This window comes from Akebia trifoliata, chromosome 6, assembly GCF_017979445.1.
Source record: "Akebia trifoliata isolate Shusen 1 chromosome 6, ASM1797944v1, whole genome shotgun sequence".
Classification (NCBI taxonomy): domain Eukaryota; kingdom Viridiplantae; phylum Streptophyta; class Magnoliopsida; order Ranunculales; family Lardizabalaceae; genus Akebia; species Akebia trifoliata.
Window position 1 is genome coordinate 9,671,682 of NC_141380.1, and position 16,464 is coordinate 9,688,145.

The following is a 16,464-nucleotide window of genomic DNA, read 5'->3' on the forward strand; positions in this document are numbered from 1 at the left end:
CAAACTTTAATCTATTCACCCTTATCTTCAGGCCATCAATTTCTACCTTTCAGTTCCTTAACCCAATATAGAAAACCCTAGTTTCTATATCCAAAATTCAAAATTTCATGTTTTTCACTTATGCAAAAAACCTATATTGCATTAAGCTTTGAAGTAAATGGTATCTTAAGATTGCACATTAGGATTACCTAAAGAAGTTGAAGAAGCCTTGTTTTGGGAATAAAAAAAGAAAGATTTTTTGCTAGAGATTGAAGATCAGGGTAATTTTATCTTTTTTCAATTAGTTTATTAGGAATGCTGAGCTCAAGGGAGGCAAATCATCAGTTTTAAAACATTGTGGGATCACTAATAGTCACTAAAAGTTGGGTGTATGTCTAAATCACTCTTAAAGAAATCTTTACTATAATAATGAGAGAAGGTGGAGTAAAGTGGCTCGACATCAAAATTTGGAAGACCTAAAATTCCCTTACATTTGCTCTTAACTTTATTATTTACAAAGTCATTTCGGTCAAAACAAATAAAATTACAATCACGTAGTTAGTTTTTAACTTTCTAAATTATCAGAATATCTTTTTTATTATGTTATCTACAAATCACCTCAGTTAATATTTTAAATTACAAATGGTCCCTGGTAATATATTAAGTGATCTCATATAAAATTAGATTATCCAACTAATTTTTTCAAAATAATTATACAAAATTTAAATCAGGCATCAATACTTATTTTTTTTGTAATACATGTGTGTTTGCACATGCCACCTACTAGTTATACTTAAAGGGGGAAGAGCTTTGAAGGTGAATACTTTTGTGAGCGACAACCCTCATTTTGGGGGGAAAAAAGTAATGGGTGTATTTAATTAATTTACATTAGTATTGATCTTTAGGACATCTATAGTTTTACTTTTATCCTAACCCATCTGTTTGATAGAGATTCTCAACCATGGGTTGAAACTAGTGGTGTTAACAGATCGGTCTCGATTCAATTCTTAAAGTACTTACAACCATAACCATTTTATCTTTCAGGTCCCACTTCTTGTTGGTTCATGTTTTGACTCTATCATCATTCCTCGCTACTAGAAAGCCTTGATCTTATTGGCTCTGCTTGTTATTGACTTTGAACCACTTTCGAATGGAACAGATTTTGAGTTTGTGGATATTTACCATTTTAATTTTAACTAAGTAAAAAATTTACCCAATATCATGAAAATTATAAGAATCAAAATAAACCTCAAAACAAAAAAAGGTGACGGACCATGAAAATATGGAAAAAAAAATAAATAAATAAATAAATTCAAGGGTGAAAACATGACTATTTCAATATTAAGTAGTGGGTATATATAATGAATAGTGGGTCCCACCATTATATGAAATATATTTGTATATATTACAATTTCCTTAAGAAACCTTCACACTATTTAAGGTATGGATTCGTCACGATTCAATTGTTTTGGGGTGAGAATGGTCACTCAAAATTGATTTTCTTTTGAAACTTATATTTTAAGTTAAGTGACTCCAAGGGTCAATAAATGAGATTCAAGTAAGGGGATTCGGTTGAAGAGTGGGAAAAGTGTAAAGCACCCCACTCCCGCATCATGAAGATGATTACCTAAATGATATTGGCCAATTTAGAAAACTTTGAAAACTTGAGGTGAAGAAAAAAAATGGTTGAAATTAAGTCGAAATAGAAATTCTAAACTAGAATCATCCTCAATTTAAGACTTAGGCCTTAGGTTGATCCCATTAATCTAGAAAATCCATTAAAATGTTGATTTCATGCTAAAAGATATATAAAAAAAAATAATGAAGCAAAAAAAGATTTGGGAAGGAAATGCAAAAGCAATATGATGTTGAGCTTATAAAAAAAAATTTCAATAACATGAAATTTGGATCCTCGAGAAGAAATCATTGTCAACCCCCATCAAAAAGTTTTGATTGAAGAAAATTTTTTTATAGGTAGAAACTAGATCTTTTAATAGATCCAACAAAATAAAAGATGATAGATTTGGGTCCCTGACTTGAGAGTTATAGTCTTAGGAAGTTGTTTTCCATACCTTGCTGTCGTCACATACACATGTGGCTTGTGGAGATACGGGAGGTTGCACTGTTGGAGAGTTGTCATAAATTTAACCTGAATTATTGATGATCTGTTAACGATCCGTATGACCATCTGATCCATTTTATGCTCTTTTGTAACCCTAAGTATATAAAGAGTTTTTTAGGGTCACTATCATTTGTGAGAAAATAGTGCTACAACATAGAGCTTATAATAGGTGTAATAGGGGACTAGGATTTTCTGATGAATTTTGTAAAAATCTCGTTCTTGGTATAGTGGATTGATCATTGTTGCCCGTGGATGTAGGCATCTTGTCGAACCACATAAATCGTGTCTTCTATTCTACTTTCTCTATTTTGTTTTTGTTTTAAATTTTCTGTTGGCAGTTCTTTTTATTCATTGCATGCTTTGGCACAACATGCACTTCTCCAACTCTCAAAGCCAATTTGGCTTATTTCCATAGTAAAACATAAGTTTAACACCCTTAAGTAGACTATTACATATCTCACATCTTTCCTAAAATTCAAGGATGGATTGAGTCCCTTTGGTAATTTTGAAAAGGTTACTCTTCCAAAATACTTTCGAATAACTATTGCTTTATATATCAGAATTGTAGACATTCACCAAACCACTTTGAGATCATAAGGTAAAATACATTATGTATTCACCTTAAAAAATTCACGAAAGTAACCTAAATAAACATATTGATAGATCTATTGCTTTGTTCATAACCCTCACAGTTGAATTAATACTCATGGATACCATTCAAAGTGGGTTGATTCGAATTACAACAATGCATGAGACGCTGAAATATTCCTAAAATCCTTGAGATTGAAGAAAGATATCCATTATCAAATTGATAATTCTACAAAATCTGATGAATTCTAAAATTATCATAAATCATATATTTAGACCTTTAACACGCCTTCACCAACATCCCACTAAAGTTAAAGAAAAAGTACATAAAGGGGAGAAATATAAGCATATTTTCACATAGTTCTCTTGATGGCCAACCATGCACCGCATTCCATTTCTAATGTTGTAGAGACATTTGATCTACCAAATGAAACAAGCTCAATGCTTTTCGGAAACATTTGCTACAGTTTACCGTTTTGATAAATAAGTTTGAAAACTCTACCGTTTTGATAAATTTCTCATTTAAGAATGCCTAAAAAGTAGTTATGAAAAAAAAATGCTTATAACTTAAGAGCTCCTCTTTAAAGGATCCAAGCGGGGTTACATAAAAGAAATAGTAACACTACGTGAAAATACACAAAATTTGACGGCCCAAAACCGTCAAATTATGTAACTATTCATCGGCGCCGACTGTCGAATTTGGCCTTGTCGAAAAAAAATTCGACGGTTAAGAAGCATAGAAATTTTTATAAATTAGACAGCCCAAAACTGTCGAATTTTATAAATTAGACGGTAAAAAACTGTCGAATTTGAATTTTTTTAAACAGAATTTCGACGGCTTTAGACCGTCGAATACTATATTTACGACTGTCGACTTAATTTAAAGACTAATGAAAACTCTTTTTTATACATTTGTCTTCAACGCATACCTGCGAAAAAAATCACACATTCATATCCATATCGACATTCACATCCCATCCACACCAATTTGCATTTAAGCATTCAATTCATAGTATCAAAGAATAATAAGATTTAAAAAAAATATTACTTATATAAGTCAAAATTTTAATCTCACATATTGTAAGAATTCCTGAGATCATGTTCACATACATCAATGTAATGAAGTCTAAAACCTAAAACAAGGTTTTACCATCCACTCTTGATAGCATGGACCTAAAACAACCAAGTTCAATCATGTACAATGAGTGTTTTCTCCGTTGAATTCAGATTCCACAGTAACTTGAAAGACCTCTCGCCATCGAAATGAAATAACGGAACCCCTTGTACCACAAATGAAAGAATTTTAGATCTTCACCTTCAACTTTTGGAGATCGAAAAGCACTCAAAGTACATTGGTTTTAATTGGCCAACTCAAAGTTTTATATTGTTTGACTCCATGAAGATGATCCCATAGAACTTGGCATTGTTGTTTTCATTTTCCCAAATGAAAACGGATCAAGTTCCTTGGAAAGCATCCGTGCTGAACTTGACTTCATCAAAGCACATGTCTTGAAGTTGCTTCTCATCGTCCCATCTAGTGCTCTGCTCTAATTGCTTGGAGAATGAACCTGAGATTGTTCACCCGCTCCTTTATCTGATTCAACTTTAACTCTTCGATTGAACAACACATAAGCTCTTGATGTCTTGATTTCACCTCCACTAATATGAGAAACGTGACTGTCATCAAAATGGTACCACCTGTCCCCTTCAAGTAGCTGCACATTCGATAAAATAAATTACAAATTCTCAATCATACACCAACAAATCCCAAATAGAAGCAGATTCTGGTTTATGTCTCTTACCTTTGCATATGCAAAGTATGACCACCACCAAGGCTACCATAATGATTGCTGCTTGCATAGATAAAATTCACCCATCTAAACAATCCAAAATCTGAAAAAATAGATAAAATAAACAGTCCGAAAGCCTTTACACCCAACCTATTTCCATATAAATACTATATATCTCTTTTTCATTCTAATTAAAGGGATAAGTGAAGAAAAAAAGCCTCCTGGTATTGCCTGGCATCACTTCACAATAAAGATCATGTATTAATGTGTATTTAATGCTAGTCTAAGAGTGCATTTGATGTGTATTGGATCTGCATCTCTACACACTTGTGTGGTGTTTCTTTACACTGCATTGTTGGTCTCAAGCCTATATAAAACAGAGTTACATCAGGTTGGCAGTCTATATAAAAAATTTAACATCTCTTAACATGAATCATGACCCTTCATTTTTGTCAACTAGGGCATATTTTATAAATGACGAACAACAATGGTTTCCTATTGTGGTGGGAAGGTAGTTAAGGATTCTTTCATCGAACTGGACGAATGCAAGTCAAGAAATTAGTCCAAGAGTGTAGTATTTGTCTAATCACTTGGAATATGAAGATTTTACAAAGTTACCCTCTCGTCAAGCACCAGAGAGTCTGTAAGCACTGTGATGAGAAATTCTGTGAGCAAAAAATCACTCATGTACACCGACTAAAATAACAGGTAAGTGCTTAAAGTTAGTGATTCAATGAAAATATGTCAAAGAAACATAGCTTATTTATAATAGATAGCATTCCACCATATTCCAAGCATTGGTCATTTGGTGATACAAGGATTTCTTTTGCCTTTAATTTGTCAGTGTGAATTATGTTTTTGAAACATAGCTTATTTATAATAGACAATTTTTTTTTTTATCATTATTTATTTATTTATTTTTCAAAATTTTAAGAACTAGAAGACCAGAAATACAAATCAAATCATTGGTGAGACAAGGAATGGGAAGAAAAGAAAAAGCCTAGCAATGTTAAGAGATAAAGTTAACATAACAAAGATAAAGTAAATGCCTCATACCAACTTTACCCACACAGTAGACATGATTCATGAGAAGGACCATGTTATGTGAATTGCCACATATGTTCAAATGACACTTCCTCCCTATTGATATAAACAAAACAAAATCATAAAGTAAGCTTGAAAGTATCAACACATTAACAATAAAATCCCTGAATTATGAAGTCAAACTTTCAATCTCATAAAATCAAGACACCTAAATTGGGTTACAAGAATTTAGCAGTTGATAATAAATCAACATCTTAGAATAATAATCCATTTCAATAGATCCTATAGCAGAAGCAAAGATCGTGATTGATCTAAACTAGCACAAACATTAACGGATATAGGAAAATAGGTTCTAAACAGTGATGATGATTAAAGCTTCTGACATGGTCGTGCATCAAAATAAAAGAATATAGAGAACCTTCACAAGATCCAATAGTCAAGTGTAATCTAATAATGAAGTGTGGTGCTGTCATGGAACATTGTTCATGTATTATTTACGTTTAATTTGATTTTTTATTTAGAGCTTGAGATAGTCGCACACAGCAATCTCCTCTTGCAGGGGAATGCCACGCATATGGTCAAAGAGGTGCCTTAGTGCAAATTTTGGAACCCCACACAAAGCCTCTAGTAACACTTTCACAACAGGGAAAAAAGGCATCTTAGTGGAAGTTTTGGAACAACAAAAATCATGCAGCCTTGCAGAAAAGGCTTGAGAAGTTGAATGATGCAATTCAATAGAGAATAGATTGAAAATAAACCACTCATCCCCCAAGCCCAAACTCTCTTATGCAATTCAATAGAAAGCAATAATATTAAAAATGAAATCCATAAATCAAATCCAGATAAATGGTCTTACAATAGTGAACTCAAGGAATGAGAACCATGTTTGGGCCAATCCAGTTGAATGGTCTTACAATAGTGAACTCAAGGAATGAGAACCATGTTTGGGCCAATCCAGTTAAATTGATGAATCCAATTCAAATCCAGTTGAATCTATGACACTCAACACAATGAGATAAATCTAAATAATGGGAGATAAAGTTGAAACTCACCAAATCAAATCAAGATCCAAACTCCTCTGTATGTGCTGCTTGGAGCTCAAAGAATGTCTGAGGGGAGATTGTACACATTAGAGAGAAATTACAACAAAAGCTATTAAATAAATTAACTCAATAGAGGTAGGGTGGGGCAACCAATTGTGAGATTTGAGAGAGACAAATTAGGGGAAAAAATAAAAAATCTAAAAAACATAATCCTCAATTTTCTTTCAGTCACGATCAAACCTACATTAGAACAAGATGTTAAGTTCCAGATTCAGGTATGAATTCCACTCAAGAGAAGTCTCATTTAACATCGGATAGATAAATCATAAAAATGCATATACATAGAGAATTCGAGCTTGAAAATGCAAATCCGTCCTAGAGCATCTGAATCGAAATCATATTAATGGTAGATGAGATCTTAAAATCTCTCCATTTCAACATCTAACCCCAAAACAAATCTTCGACTCCATTTAAGAAAGCAATCAACAATGCAAAGTGACTAATCAAGATTCTTGAAATTTTCAATAAACAATGATAAAGACAACACTCAAATGTTAACTATTGAAGATCATAATTCAACAAAATAGGAAATTTCTTGTGAGAGATTGAAAGAACTTACAGTTGCAAAGCTTCGAGGAACTTATTGTGGTATTCTTCAATCCAAGGATTTGAGCTTAGCTCTTCGATTTGATCTCCAATCTCGATAAGGGAGATGAAAAGAGATTGAGAATATTAGGGTTTGAGAGAGATAAGGGAGAAAGAAAAAACTATTTTTGATTCCTCTAGAAGAAAATTCGGGATTGAAAGAGATGAGAGAGGTAAGGGAGAGAAGACAGATATAGTTTTTACTCTTTAGTTGGTTTTGTGAGTTTTCGATCGAAACGGGAGATTGAGAAGAAGAGTTGTGAGTTTTCAATGAAAGAGTTGTGAGAAAAAAGAATGAGTTGAGAGAAGACAGATTAAGTTTTTTTTTTTTTCTTTTAATTAAAAAGGAAAATTTGGTAGTTCGTTGGGCTTAGCCCGTCGAATTATTTTGTTGGGCTTAAACGTGGATTTTGGGCTTCAAAAAATTAACGTGAGATTCGGGCCGCCGAATTTAACGCTATATTAGTAGCAAATTTTAGCTTTTTTGAGGTAGTGTAAAAACCCTCTTCAAAAGTAAATAATGTAGGCACCATGAATGCTCTCCACATGGAGTCTATACAGAGGTAACCAAGTGGGTACTTAAAGCCCATACATTTAATGGAAACATATAATGGGGACAAGAATGGATGATTAAGAATCACCTCTACAGAGTAACACTAGTAGACACCATGGCTTGATCTCAATATTGAATCCTTAGATTCAAAAACTAGATCTTTCAAATAGAAAACCTGAATCCAGATCTTATACAATGCTTTGACCATTCTTCATGTTAATTATAGAGAAGGGAAGAACTTGTGCGCCTTTCCCCATCTTCTTCTACTATTTACTATTAGAAAAATAGAACTTGAAAATAAAGAAGAAATTTGCTCTGAGGCACGTAGTAATCTACGTTGTCTTATAGACAACAGACACCCCCACTCCGATTGAACACAAAAATGTAAATGGGTGCTAGCAAGCTTATCTTCAGGATACAACAGAGCCCAGTTTTATCACAACTGTATATTTCCTTAAAATTTGTACTATTTTGAGAAAATATGTCATACAAAATTTCGGATACACAAATGCTATTTTTGTAGAAAATTAGAATTAATCTGTCTGTCTGTCTGTCTCTCTCTCTCTCTATTTAACAGACTTGATCTCTATAAATAGAGAAGAATTTCAAAAGTCACATCCATTCGTAAATGGATTAAGGAACTCAATAGGTATGAAATCCATTGGAACCACTAAGCACTTATTTGGATCAAAGAGTTCGTCAAGCATCCCGTGGGGCCCTTCGACACCTTTTGGGTCGATTTTGGAGCTTATCCAAATTTGGACGGCCTTCCTTATTAATTTCTCTCTCTCTCTCTCTCTTATATATATATATATAGGGTCCCGTTCAACAACAAACATTTTGGCAAAACATTTTGGCAAAACATTTTTCAGAACATGGGTTAGAGGTTTTGGAATGGGCTGATTTTTGGTGAGGATGATCTCTACGGTGAGGAGATCATCCTCACCAAAAATCAGCCCATTCCAAAACTTCTAGCCACATGTTTACAAGTTGAAAAATCGTGGACCGTCCATTTTTTGTAAACCATTTTTGATGGGTTAAAAGTTTTGGAATGGGCTGATTTTTGGTGATGATGATCTCCTCACCATAGAGATCATCCTCACCAAAAATCAGCCTATTCCAAAACTTCTAACTCATATTTTGAAAAATGTTTTGCCAAAATGTTTGTCAAAATATTTGTTGCTGAACATTTCCCATATATATATATATATATATGGGAAATGTTCAGCACCCTAAGTTTTACCACACACTTTAACAAACGTTTTTTGTCCTACATGGGTTATAAGTTTTGGAATGGGCTGATTTTTGGTGAAAATGATCTCTATGATTAGAAGATCATCCTCCCCAAAAATCAGCCCATTCCGAAATGTTTAGCCCTATGTTTACACGTTGAAAAATTGTGGACCGTCCATTTTTTGTAAACCATTTTTGATGGGGTTAGAAGTTTTAGAATGAGCTGATTTTTGGTGAGGATGATCTCCTCACCATAGAGATCATCCTCACCAAAAATCAGCTCATTCCGAAACTTCTAACCCATGTAAGACAAAACGCGTTTGTTAAAGTGTGTGGTAAAACTTAGGGTGCCGAACGGGACCCTATATATATATATAGGGAAATGTTCAGCACCCTAAGTTTTACCACACACTTTAACAAACGTTTTTGTCCTACATGGGTTAGAAGTTTTGGAATGAGCTGATTTTTGGTGAGGATGATCTCTATGATTAGAAGATCATCCTCCCCAAAAATCAGCCCATTCCGAAATGTTTAGCCCCATGTTTACACGTTGAAAAATCGTGGACCGTCCATTTTTTGTAAATCAATTTTGATGGGGTTAGAAGTTTTGGAATGAGCTGATTTTTGGTGAGGATGATCTCCTCACCATAGAGATCATCCTCACCAAAAATCAGCTCATTCCGAAACTTCTAATATATATATATATATGGGTCCCGTTCGGCACCCTAAGTTTTACCACACACTTTAACAAACGCGTTTTGTCTTACATGGGTTAGAAGTTTCGGAATGAGCTGATTTTTGGTGAGGATGATCTCTATGATTAGAAGATCATCCTCCCAAAAAATCAGCCCATTCCGAAATGTTTAATCCCATGTTTACACGTTGAAAAATCGTGGACCGTCCAATTTTTGTAAACCATTTTTGATGGGGTAAGAAGTTTTGGAATGAGCTGGTTTTTGGTGAGGATGATCTCCTCACCATAGAGATCATCCTCACCAAAAATCAGCTCATTCCGAAACTTCTAACCCATGTAGGACAAAATGCGTTTGTTAAAGTGTGTGGTAAAACTTAGGGTGCCGAACAGGACCCTATTATATATATATATAGGGGGGCGTTCGCTGGCTAACGGATTGGCGAACTGTTTGGCAAACATTTTCGGACCGTTAGATATAACGTGATTCAACGGACACGATTGAATCTCAGCCCTATTTAACTTAAACGATATAACTTATGTATATTACAGCGCCATCCCTGTAAATTTAGTTAATTAGTACGAAGTCCCTCTTCTCTTTAAACCCGACAGAAACTAATAGAGAGTTCTCTTCGATCTCTCAAGCCCTTTTCTCTTTTCTCTTCGAACTTCATCGCAGCCGAAACCCTCTCTCTCATTCTCTCTCTCTCTCTCACTCTCTCACTTTCTCATTCTCTCACTCTCACTCTCTCACTCTCTCATTGTCTGAAGTTTTACATTTGTTCCTCTCCTATTTCACAGGTTCACATGGCAAATCTACTCTCAGAGGTTGATGACACTGTCTGGGGTTTATAGCTTTTGGAAGCACGTATCCAACCTTGAATGTGGTGAGACCAAGCGCTATCTCGAGATGTTTTATGCCCTAAAGTATCATAAGTTGGTAAGCTCCTTTGCTCATCCCCAATGCCCAAAACTTTGATTTTAAAAATAAAGTAGTGTTGGGAGTCTCCAATACGGGGTGTTATTTTCTCTCAAATGGTTTGTTATTTTTAACTTTATTTCAGCTGATTATTTCTTTTTTGTGTGAAATCATCTTATTTTAGGCACTTTCAGTTCCTCTGGCTGTCGATGAGTAGATTGGGAGTTGTGACCGAAGGATGCTGTGTTTTATGGAATAATTTTCGTTGTTTGTGATTGCAAAACGCATTTGTTTTTTGTTTTTTTCGATTTGTTTGGGGGGGGGGGGGCGAAGAAAGTGGTTTGTATTTTGTTTCATTTCCCTGAGTGAAGGTAAAATGGTCAAATGTTTTGAGATCCAATAAATAATTATACTCAAATGTCAATTTTCTTTTCTCCATTTTCCTCCAGTGCTGTGCTGTGTTGTTGTGCATTTCCATAGTTGATGAATTCCTTGATTGAACTGACTGTTAGTTCCAAAGATAGCAGATTTGCAAATTCCTTTCTTTTATTTGTTCTTCTCATTAGCAATTTATGAATTCCTTTGGCTAATATTTACTCAACTTTTTATAACAAAATTCTCCCTCACCTTCATAAAATTTTTCAAGTACACAAAATACGACCCAGTCCACGAATGGTCCGTCTATTCGTGAAGACAAGTGAATGATGGAGAATCTCATACTCAAAATTTCGGATATTTGTGAAGACAGTGAATAATGGTGAATGACATACTCAAAATTTTGGAGACTTAGATCTATTTTAATTTCTTTCAATTTGATCTGTGGTCCACTTAAATCTTCATTGTTTTCACTTTCACCTTCACATTACAAGTCCCTTCTTAGAATCAAAATTTAATTTATGCTTGTATAGTTGTAATATCTTCATTTGTTTTCACTTTCACATTAGAAGTCCCTTTTCAAAATTTATACTTGTTGTATAATTGTAATATTGAAATGGAGAATAAATAAATAAAAAAGAACATTTTTTTTCCTTATTTGATCGAATTAAAAGAAATTAAATTTTGAAATGGCACTATGATATTTACAATTGATTATGCTTTTATCAACAAATCTTTTGTATATTTTTAGAGAATTGCTATTAACATGCCAACTTTTACTTATAACACACCCATATACTTATGTAAACTACTACTCGATTTCAAAAGGATTGGTGTGTTGTAAGTAAAAGTAAGTTTGGCTATAGATCTTTCTTTTTTCAAAGAATGAGGATATAATTGCACTTTGAAGGATTCAGTGACCAATATTCATGCAACCTTTCAAGGTTTTGCTAGTATTACACTATTGTTGCTCAATGTTGCAATGGTTACATTTATAACTATCATTTCTCTATAAAACATATTTTTTATCAACATGGATCATGAAAGATTTTCAAGATCAGAAAGCTGCTAAGATTTAAAATTTCTACGGATTTTCATAACTCAATAGTTAATTGTGAAATTTGATCTTATAACATTGCAGCAGCCTCAAAACAAACTCCCATCATGATTCCACGATTACATCTATTTAAACACTCATACAGAATTTAAAACTATTACCCTTTCTACATGTAATGCAAATTGACTAGATGCCAAAATTGCACATATTTAGCCTATAGATTTCACCAACATTCCTAATGCAGAAGCTAACATCATAAGACAGCTGAAGATGTGGATTCCTTATAGTGTTAGGAGACCCTAACGATATTAAGTTCCAGTTGTGTCACAGCCGCATTGATTGCATCGATCACCTCCATCTTCCCTTGGCTCACTACTTCATCCATTGGTGTCCACTCATAGCTAACCAACACCCAACATCACAAGCATTAAAGATTAAACAAAGAGCATCTTTAATACACTAATAATGGCTTCAGAATTTGTTTTCAGGGTGGAAAATACATACCAACTTAGAATGGTAACATTCGCTCCTGCCAGAATCAAATTCTTAACCACCTGAGAGAACATCTATCACTAAATTTGCATGAGTGATCAAATTGACAACCACAAGTAGGGAAGCAGGACTATCACCTCGATATGCCCATTGAGGCAAGCCCAATGAAGAGGTGTATTTTTCTCCACATTAGAAGCATTTAGATCCTGCATCACAGAATGAACTCTCAAACGCAGGTTCTCTAAAATGATTTGAGAAATTTTGGAGGACTTGAAAATTGTATATAAAGTATTAGAAAAACTATGTCGTGTTCCAGGCACAGATATTACTTTGGTCTTTAAGAACCAAAACTCAGAAAAATCTCTCATCAGCCAATATAATAATTCATCAAAAAGATGTAAAACATAATTCATTTAGGAAAAATAAAAATTTCAAAAGACAATGGAAGCCAAAGAATTTTTTACCGAAAAACAGAAAGGATATGGAACCAATATAAGGTGTAAAAGACAAGCACACTTTAAATTGAAGTAGTCGATATGGATAAGGGTAAGAAAATATGTTGTATTTAGGTAACATTGATACCAACAGTGAGGTACCCAATAATAGAAGCAAAGAGAAATCCTCACCACTCCATTTTCCTTTGTAACATTCTTCTCATTACTTTGGCTACCATTATACAATAGCCATTATCTCATATAGTAATATTGTTGCACTTCCCTATTTTGGATAAACAAGCGAGCCAAAGATAGGTTGTAGTCTGTTGGTGAAGTTTCGCAAGATGTTACCTTACACTCAAGCAGTTCTTGTCTTTGACTAAGTGTTGATTGTCACCTTCTACCACTTGGAAGTAGAAGCATGCTATACACAAGGGGCCACAAACCCATGATGTACCACAGTGACACAAGCACCTCATTCATTCTAAACCCATCATCACCCTTCAAATTAAGGAGCTTTTCCAAGAAATACATGTCCCTAGACTGGAGAAAGTTCCAAAGTTAACATATATAAAATAAAACAAGAAAAAAGTGAGACAAAGAGCAATTTGAGATTATATTGTGGGAATGATCAATAGTTCAGCTCTAGTACAATCTACACATAGCATTCCATAAAACTCTCACTTGTAACGCAGAGGGAATCATTCACCAATTGATGGTCTTGGATGATAGCACAGTGGTTGACATATTGCAATGCAACTTTGAGGTCCTCAGTTCAAGAATGGTTTTAAAACTCATTTTCACGTCTCATCTCGTCCATGAATGACACTGAATCATCTTGGACGAGTTTTCCGATACGTTTAGGCCACCTCGTTCAACAATGAGAAAAATGAACCACAGTTTTAAATCTCTTCCGACACGTTTGACTTGTCTATCCTCGTTGGTGGACGATACCGAGATGCATCGGACAAGTCATCTCGGTCTCGGGCGAGATTTTAAAACCATGGGTTCAAGTCCAGCTTACTAATAATAAAAAAAAAAAAATCACCACTTGATGGCTGCAAATTATGATTTAAAAAAAAAAAAAAAAGCTAAATATTTCCCACTTCTAGTATCTTTCAACATTTACTATTTTAAAAAATTATTGAAAGTCAGGAGGAACAAAAAGAATAAAAACAGAAAGTAAATTAGTCAAACCAAATAAAACAATGCCAATTCCACAAAAATGCTAGTGAATGAACTGGACTGTTTTTTTTTTTTTTTTTTTTGTAGTTTTTCATCAGACATGAAGCAATGTTCGAATTTCTACTTAGCAATGAGACACACAACAAGATGATTAAAGAAGAAATTAAACTAATCAACCAACAACACCACAACAATTAAACCAACAAACAGATAGAGAAAGTATATATTTCATCCAAAATTTTAAAGCAAAGGGGCGTACCGGAGTTTGGTTGGGTGTGAGCATAAAAACATAGTACATTAGTGCAACCCACAAGCCAAAGAGAATAATTGAAGTTGTCCAGTCTCCTCCATCCCCACCAGTTCCATTATCAAGCTTATTGTTCGTAAGTCGTGCAGCATTTAGCAGTGTACCATCCAAGAATTCAATGAAGTATGTTATAGTGATGAACACAAAACCAGACTCCACTAGGCTGTAACTGCAAACCATACCTGCAGTAGAGATGCAATACCAATAGTTAAACAAATCTTCAAACCAGCCAACTGTTGAAGTATGAGTCAAGGCTTTGAAAGGTGACAATTTTCCATGGAACTTGGAGGATATGGTTGCAAAATGTTACACCTATTTCTTAGCTACCCAACAAATTCAGAATTTTCACAAACAAAATTTAACTTCCACAATGCTGTCAACTCTGGCATGATGAGTCTCCTTCTGGTATGTTGTTTGGTAATTTAATTTGTACATCAATTTAGTTTAAATTTTCGTTGCATAATTAACAGATATTTTAGAGAAATTTACAAAGTGAATCAAACTGATACAAACTCAAAAAAAAAAAAAAAAATAAAAATCAGTGGTTCTCCACAAAGTTAAGCATTTAGAGAATTTTAAAATGGGATTTCACATGGATAACAATTAAGGATTTAATTTAAACACTAGAACTACAATCTTCTCAACAGAGAGATGTTTATTTCAAATAATTCTTACTAAAATAGAATCAAAACCACTTCTACAAACTCAAAAAAAATCGCTCAATAGGTTGAACTAAAATAGAATCAAAACCATTTTCTACCAAGAAACCAGATGTAATTTCAATGAAGTTCTTAATTTGAATCAATAATATAAGAAAAACCCACATTAGCATTCAAGAAAGTATTGAAAATTCAGAGAGTACCTGTCTTCGTCGAGAGGGAGTTGCAGCACACGTGAGCGAGAGTTGCAGCGACAGAAGAGAGGAATTTTGCAGCGAAAGCCGTTCGTGCGAGGGCGAGGTAGTTGCAGCGACGAAAAGGGCGAAAGAGAATGAAAGAGTGAGAGAGAGGGTTTGACAGAACTCTTTGTTATTTCGTTCGATCGGGTTTAAACGAGAGAGAATGAGAGAGTAAGGGAGTGAGCGAATGAGAGAATGAGAGAGTGAGAGAGAGGGTTTCGGCTGCGATGAAGTTCGAAGAAAGAGGAAAAGGGAAAAGATTGAGAGATCGAAGAGAACTCTCTGTTAGTTTCTGTCGGGTTAAAGAGAAGAGGGACTTCGTCCTAATTAACTAAATTTACAGGGATGGCGCTGTAATATATATAAGTTATATCGTTTAAGTTAAATAGGGCTGAGATTCAATCATGTCCGTTGAATCACGTTATATCTAACGGTCCGAAAATGTTTGCCAAACAGTTCGCCAATCCGTTAGCCAGCGAACGCCCCCCATATATATATATATATGGGAAATGTTCAGCACCCTAAGTTTTACCACACACTTTACACAACGTTTTGTCCTACATGGGTTAGAAGTTTTGGAATGAGCTGATTTTTGGTGAGGATGATCTCTATGATTAGAAGATCATCCTCCCCAAAAATCAGCCCATTCCGAAATGTTTAGCCCCATGTTTACACGTTGAAAAATTGTGGACCGTCCATTTTTTGTAAATCAATTTTGATGGGGTTAGAAGTTTTGGAATGAGCTGATTTTTGGTGAGGATGATCTCCTCACCATAGAGATCATCCTCACCAAAAATCAGCTCATTCCGAAACTTCTAACCATGTAAGACAAAACGCGTTTGCTAAAGTGTGTGGTAAAACTTAGGGTGCCGAACGGGACCCTATATATATATATATATAGGGTCCCGTTCGGCACCCTAAGTTTTACCACACACTTTAGCAAACGCGTTTTGTCTTACATGGGTTAGAAGTTTCGGATGAGCTGATTTTTGGTGAGGATGATCTCTATGGTGAGGAGATCATCCTCACCAAAAATCAGCTCATTCCAAAACTTCTAACCCCATCAAAATTGATTTACAAAAAATGGACGGTCCACAATTTTTCAACGT

At 34.5% G+C, this 16,464-nt stretch overlaps 2 protein-coding genes and 1 long non-coding RNA gene across 5 annotated transcripts; 1 reads left to right on the forward strand and 2 right to left on the reverse strand.

The window, feature by feature from the left end:
* Positions 1-3,699: 3,699 nt before the first annotated feature.
* Positions 3,700-7,500, reverse strand: LOC147400153 (uncharacterized). 3 transcript variants are annotated; one of them, XM_086445757.1, is made up of 5 exons: positions 7,186-7,500; positions 6,576-6,632; positions 5,536-5,619; positions 4,492-4,582; positions 3,700-4,404 (listed from the first exon to the last, which is right to left on the reverse strand). In XM_086445757.1, the coding sequence occupies exons 3-5, from the start codon at positions 5,576-5,578 to the stop codon at positions 4,224-4,226; spliced, it is 315 nt and encodes a 104-aa protein (XP_086301883.1). In that variant the 5' UTR covers positions 5,579-5,619; positions 6,576-6,632; positions 7,186-7,500; the 3' UTR covers positions 3,700-4,223. The 3 variants fall into 3 exon arrangements, 2 of the variants coding, with proteins under 2 accessions (XP_086301883.1, XP_086301884.1); XR_015179200.1 differs by lacking the exon at positions 5,536-5,619; XM_086445758.1 differs by lacking the exons at positions 6,576-6,632; positions 7,186-7,500 and having other exon boundaries at positions 5,536-6,542.
* A 2,773-nt stretch (positions 7,501-10,273) lies between these two features.
* LOC147400154 (uncharacterized) lies at positions 10,274-11,045 on the forward strand. The gene is made up of 2 exons (XR_015179530.1): positions 10,274-10,628; positions 10,792-11,045. It is a non-coding gene; the product is annotated as an uncharacterized LOC147400154 (long non-coding RNA).
* A 1,034-nt stretch (positions 11,046-12,079) lies between these two features.
* On the reverse strand, positions 12,080-15,589 carry LOC147400155 (uncharacterized). Its single transcript, XM_086446651.1, has 5 exons — positions 15,320-15,589; positions 14,410-14,639; positions 12,669-12,737; positions 12,544-12,593; positions 12,080-12,440 (listed from the first exon to the last, which is right to left on the reverse strand). Exons 2-5 carry the CDS (start codon positions 14,635-14,637, stop codon positions 12,329-12,331), a joined length of 459 nt encoding a protein of 152 aa, XP_086302777.1. The 5' UTR covers positions 14,638-14,639; positions 15,320-15,589; the 3' UTR covers positions 12,080-12,328.
* Between the last annotated feature and the right edge of the window lie 875 nt (positions 15,590-16,464).

Excerpts from the sequence above, each read along its gene's own strand:
- LOC147400155 (XM_086446651.1), bottom strand. The coding sequence starts at position 14,637 with ATGGTTTGCAGTTACAGCCTAGTGGAGTCTGGTTTTGTGTTCATCACT. Across the intron at positions 12,594-12,668 it reads GCCTCAATGGGCATATCGAG|GTGGTTAAGAATTTGATTCT; the intron begins GTGATAGTCCTG and ends ATGTTCTCTCAG. Across the intron at positions 12,441-12,543 it reads AATGTTACCATTCTAAGTTG|CTATGAGTGGACACCAATGG; the intron begins GTATGTATTTTC and ends GGTGTTGGTTAG.
- LOC147400153 (XM_086445757.1), bottom strand. The coding sequence starts at position 5,578 with ATGGTCCTTCTCATGAATCATGTCTACTGTGTGGGTAAAGTTG. Across the intron at positions 4,583-5,535 it reads CTACTGTGTGGGTAAAGTTG|ATTTTGGATTGTTTAGATGG; the intron begins GTATGAGGCATT and ends CTATTTTTTCAG. Across the intron at positions 4,405-4,491 it reads CATACTTTGCATATGCAAAG|CTACTTGAAGGGGACAGGTG; the intron begins GTAAGAGACATA and ends TCGAATGTGCAG.